Genomic DNA, 5,962 nt, shown 5'->3' with positions numbered 1-5,962 from the left:
CTATGATTCAATGCTCTTGATCTGATAAAATTTTATTATTTTTACAACATCTTTCTTAATAGTTTGAAAACCAACGGATTTTGCACATAAATTTTCTTGGTGGATAATGCAGTGATATTGCATCAGTTGTAAAGCACTACATGTACTCATTTCTTTTTTAATTAGCGCTACGAGCCCTTCATTTTTTCCAACCGTTGATTGGGCTGTTATAACTCCAGAAAGGTTATTTAATTTGATGTCAAAACGGTTTTGTGTCGAATTTAATGCATTAAAAATATCACAACTTTTTTTAGTGCCTTTTATTGGAAAAAGCGCAGCTAATTCTTCAGTAATATTAAAATTAGAATCGATATCCCGAATAAAAATTGCTAATTGCGCAGTATCTGACAAATCTGTACTTTCGTCAAGGGCTAGCGAATAAAAAATAAATTTAGAAATACGTTCTTTTAGAGTACTCTTAATATCAGTTCCTAGTTCTTCTACACGCCTTGCTACAGTTACCCCTGATAAACTCAATTTGGAAAAAAGTTGTTTTTGTGTTGGACAAAAAATTTTAGAGGCGGTCTCCATACACTCTTTTATAAATTCACCATCAGTAAATGGCTTCGATTTAGCTCCAATTTTTCGTGCTATGATATAACTAGTTTTGACACTAGCTTCTGAGTCTTTATGATATTTTTTTATACTTGAAGACTGACCTTGTATATTTTTCATTAACAATGCAAGTTTGTCAATTCGAAGTTGTCCTTGTATCATATCATATTTTGCTGCATGTTTGGTATTATAATGTCGTTTTAAATTGTACTCTTTCATCACTGCAATCGATTCTTAACAAATCAAACGTATTGCCTTTTCTTTAACTTGAATAAAAAAATAGCTATTGGACCATTTTTCTTGAAAAACGCGACTTTCATCCGAGATTTTACGTTTTTTACTCAAGAAGAAAAAGTATGAAATTGAAACTTTTACACATAAACAAGAATATTGTACTCGTTCCAGTGGCGTATTTACGGGGGGGGGGGCGATATGGGGGATAGATCCCCCCCTTGACCTTTTTTTTTTTCCTAGGTAGCTATAAGTTGTCTCATTTTCTCTAATATTCTTAATATGATATTACTTTCAAGCATGTATGTTTTCTGTTTTCTAAATGTTCTAGTCGTGGTAATTGTACCGCTCTGATAGTCTGATACACTAATCGCCACTAATCGTTTATCGTTGGCGGCATGTACGACTATCAGGCAACAAAAACTATACCTATATTATAGTGTACTGTATTTTGTACGTTTCTGCGAATTATTTTTCATGCAAGAGTGTTTATAATAAACCCGATAAGCAATCGGTAAACAAAACAAAATGACCATGAAGATCGTGGATTAACCATAGGGCGGCCGGGCGGGTTTATTTTTAGAAAATTTGTTACTAGTAGATTTATGGCTAATGTATAGCTATATATATATATATATATTTTATCTTATGATATCGTGATTCGTTAAAAGTAGATATGTACGGTCATTGGACGTTGACGGATAGCGACGCCGCGCCATTCCGAGTACTGACTTACTGCCGAATTGACTATTGTACGACTTTATTTTTTGCGTCTTGTAAGTTGTAACTGTGAAGTTTTAAGACAATATGAGTAATATTCAAAAACAAAAAAAAACTTTATTTTCTTATTTTAGTACAAATAAAAAAATTTGTTTGGAAAATGATGAGGTAATTATAAAGATTAATTCTTATTTTGCCTTGATCCACACTAACCTCAATAGGTAACAAGTTAGGGGATTTTAAAAAATTATATTATGTACGAATTAATGGGTGTTAGGATGTATTATTATATATTTCATCCCCCCCCTAGAAAAATTCCTAAATACGCCACTGACTCGTTCCACAATCGATTACGAATTAACAGACAATTATAATTATATCTTGATAGGCAATTCAATTTATCTTATCGCATATTTCCGATAGCGATAGCTTAACTGTTGTGAAATTTAAAATGTGATCGTGAGCCGCATATTATGACAGGGTGGCCGCGGGTTGAAGACCCCTGTTCTACAGCGAGTAACACCCGAAAGGAGTTGAACACTTACAATTTTTTTAACGAGCAACGTCGGGTACTCATTGATCATCGCTACATCTCAAATCTATATGAACTTGAAATTTGACATGGTGGTCTCTTCGGCTGGTACCGAATTGGTTCCCGAGCTCTAACCCCACATGCCGAATTGGTTCCCGCTTGAAAAAGGTATTTTATTTAAGGTAAGCTGAATTGGTTCCCATTTAAAAAAAGTATTTTATTAAGTTGAGCCAAATTGGTTCCCGTTTATTTACGCACATTTTCCTTCTCAATTTTACAGGCTTAGGACTGTCAACTTAAAAGAAGGCTTGGTTAAAAATGTGCGTTAAAGTGTGTTATAAAAAAAAAAAAAATGATATAATATATATAATTTTAAATCGTTGATTTGGAAGTCAACTATAGTCATCACTAGGTGTAGGTATAAAATACAAATAATAAAATATAATAAATACAATTATTTAAAACCGTTGATTTGCAAATTTAAAGCAAACTTTCTTTAAGTATTCAATTCGCGTAAGCTTCTTATTAGTGTACTCAGTCATACAATTTTCCAAGAATTTGTTATTTTTTTCTTGTTTTCTAGTATTATTACTTCGAAATTTAATATAATTTAATGTCTGAATACTGTTTAAAGTCTCTATAAAATAAAATATATTAGGATGGGCAGATGTAAATTCTTTATTCGGCTTTGAATGGAAGGATTCGCAACAATTTGTAGTCCTATCAATATTTTTGTCAAATCTAGCCCAAATTTTCGGTGGAAAGATACTGTTTGTCATTATGTATGTATCATGAACGTAGTCGAAGAACTGATCCAGTTTTGGGCACCAAGGTTTTATGGCCATCAAATCATTATAAAAACAGTCTTCGACGTCTTCGGGTGATAATAAGGGCAGTCCAAAAATAGTTTCAGAAGTTGTCCGATTTCTGAAACATTATCTTTAAATTCATTGGAGAGATCAAACTGTTGAATTTTTCTCCACCATGACTGACATAAATGGAATCTGCAACCTCTAACTGTAACTTGCTGTAGCTGTGAAGTTATGGCTATGGATAGCTGTTTCAAAATCTACGAAAACCGTGCCAACTGTTAGATATTTTGCGACCTTATTTAATGCAAGTTTGTAGTGTTAGTGTTGTAGTGTTTGTAGTTTTGTTTGGGAGTAGGCTGAATACGACAGGAACATAGCTGTTTTGTACCTTGATAAAAATAGAAAATAATTGGTAAAACTGCTTAGGACAACTTTTGAATGTTCCATCGAAAAATAACGTAGCGGCTTTCTTAAGTTGTTTCAAGTTCTGCGTGCATGTAAATGTAATTATATTGTTGACAGAATCGTTGTCATAAAGTTTTCTCCAAGATTAGTTATTAACGAATATTCACTGACACTTTTATGCAGTTCTTCAAGATTAGAAGGTAACTTGGGAATTGTTCTTAATTTAGCAGCATTCAATTTTTTACGGACTCTGTTAATATCATTTTGAAGTAGTGACTCACTATAACTGTTTGAAGCTATTTCCTTACGTATAATTTTAGATGGTCGCTCTGTAATAAGTTCATCACATTTTCTTTTTAGTGAATTTGTCAATTGTTGTCGCACAAGTTTACCATCGTCTTCACTTTCGTGGTTATGTGTTAATACTTCTTCACATAAACAATCTCCGTTCAATTTAACGTATGCTTTACATTTTCGTTTTGTATATATCCACCTCTGTATGTTATCTGCTAGATTCTTTTGGAATCCAAACTTGTAATTGTCAATAATCAACGACTTAGTTCCCTTTTCACTAAACATAAACTCCATAATTACGAAAAATTAAAATTCAAAAATATAAATTAAACTACGAAATACAAGTTACAAATTTACACGATGTGTTATTCAAGACTGTACAGTGCTCACTGCTCACCAACATTATTGTCATTCGTACATAGGATAATATAGACGATATACCATACAGCTATAAAAGTACATATATCTCAATCGTTATCTTAATTGATCGGGATATCACCGATAATTTGCTAAACTTCCAATATATAAATATATTGCCATCTTATTGTATATTATACTGTAGATTATAGAGTGTAGCCGTGTAGGTACATTTATATTTTATACTGTCTAATTTATATTTTGTACCAAATTAAAAATTACCTGTACACAAACGGGAACCAATTCGACCTAACTTAATAAAATATCTTTTTCACACGGGAACCAATTCGGTTACTCCCGTCTCTCCAACACTCAATACGTGCAATAAGAAGGGATTAACAAATATTGAAACCGGCAAAAACGGTAATTCAGCGCACAACCAATACTACTGTACCGATTAATTTAAACTTTCGTTTAATTTGTTTTATAAGCAACAGTTACACCGAACTGCTTTAAATAATATAAGGTTATAATCCATTTAAACCTATGCCCCGACCAAGAATATTCTGTGCTAAGCCAGGTAAGTTGTTTATAATTGGTAAATTGCATTTGAACATCACTCGACTTGTTTCTAAGTACAGATATAATGTCAACGAGATTAAAACAATTGCTATGATAGAATTTTAAATTAATTTTTTAAAATCAAATTTATCTAATGGATTACTTGGAAAATAGTACATCTGTAAACTCTGCCCGACAAATTGAGACACTGAAAAAATTAAGGAGGTTGCGTTTGTGAATCAACTGAGACCATTTTGTTGCAGCATGATAACACCAGATGACCTCACACATCAACCAGTGTTATTCTTAAACAATTGAACTTCAAGGTCATTCAACATCCACCCTATTCACCCGGTTTGGCACCTTGGAACTTACACTCCTTCCCAGATCTTGTAAGAGCTCTTAAAGGCACCAATTTCAAGTAAGACGAAGATGTCAAAGAAGCAATGAAGTATTAGATAAAAGGGAGAACTACTTCATATTTCAGTGACGGTAAGAAGAAACTTGTGCCCCATTGGGAGAAATTTATATTTTTAAATTTCAATTATTTTCTCCGTTTTCGAAAAATGTATGAATGTGCATTACTATCATTACTATGATAATAAGTGTCAATATTAAAAATTCATACGAGTCGAATGATTGGCATGGTGAACTTAAAAATAATTATTAGTGAACCATTTATCTAATACCCATCCTCTCCTTAATATTTTTAATATATGGTACTACTAATTAATCAGGTGATTGGTTTATAAGTTGATTTACCTATTTATATACATTTGTCTTAAATTATCATATAAAGGGTAAGATTCCAGTTTAACATTTCAAGTATTAAAGCCTCAAATAACTCTTCTAGTTACACCACTGAATTGACTTCACAACTCATTTGACATTGACCATTGGTGATCATTCTAGAGATACGTGTTAATTTACACATATTGAAGACTAACATTTTTTTCAAAGTATATTTTAATAAACAAGTTTAAATATATATAGGCAGTGAACATAATTTTTATTCATATAAACGTCTATTCAACATACAATAATCTATCCTACCAGTAGGTATAATGTAAAATATGAGTTTTAGATCAATTTACTATATTTTTTGTTTTAATATTGGCACAATTACCTGTGAATAAGGAACATGTTTTGATTAAAATTATTATATATATTTTTAAGGCAACTGAAATAACAATTTGTTTATTTAAGATAAAAATAATTATACATGATTTATGTAAGTACTATATAATAATAGTTATAATTTTTTTAATAAAAATATTCAAATAAATAATAAAAACTAAAACATTTTTTTCCTAATTTATCAAGAAAATTTTAAATAAATTTAATTTTTTTTCTATTTACAAAAATAATATTTATAATTAACTTATTAAATTTTGTTTTGTCTATATGTTGTCCATATTATTAAAACATCATTCTATAAAACTATACAACAAAATTA

At 30.9% G+C, this 5,962-nt stretch overlaps 1 protein-coding gene and 1 long non-coding RNA gene across 2 annotated transcripts; one reads left to right on the top strand and one right to left on the bottom strand.

Annotated features, from left to right (window-relative positions):
- Positions 1-813, bottom strand: LOC112686984 (general transcription factor II-I repeat domain-containing protein 2A-like). Its single transcript, XM_025559487.1, has one exon. The coding sequence runs from the start codon at positions 811-813 to the stop codon at positions 1-3; it is 813 nt and encodes a 270-aa protein (XP_025415272.1).
- Positions 814-4,283: 3,470 nt separating this feature from the next.
- Positions 4,284-5,011, top strand: LOC112687062. Its single transcript, XR_003148936.1, has 3 exons — positions 4,284-4,368; positions 4,437-4,525; positions 4,770-5,011. It is a non-coding gene; the product is annotated as an uncharacterized LOC112687062 (long non-coding RNA).
- The last annotated feature ends 951 nt before the right edge of the window (positions 5,012-5,962 follow it).

The sequence above is a fragment of the Sipha flava genome, unplaced genomic scaffold (assembly GCF_003268045.1).
Source record: "Sipha flava isolate LNK unplaced genomic scaffold, YSA_version1 32_pilon_pilon, whole genome shotgun sequence".
Taxonomy (NCBI): domain Eukaryota; kingdom Metazoa; phylum Arthropoda; class Insecta; order Hemiptera; family Aphididae; genus Sipha; species Sipha flava.
The sequence above is the reverse complement of the archived record's forward strand: the minus strand, read 5'-3'. Positions and strand labels throughout refer to the sequence as shown.

Excerpts from the sequence above, each read along its gene's own strand:
- LOC112686984 (XM_025559487.1), bottom strand. The coding sequence starts at position 813 with ATGAAAGAGTACAATTTAAAACGACATTATAATACCAAACATGCAGCA.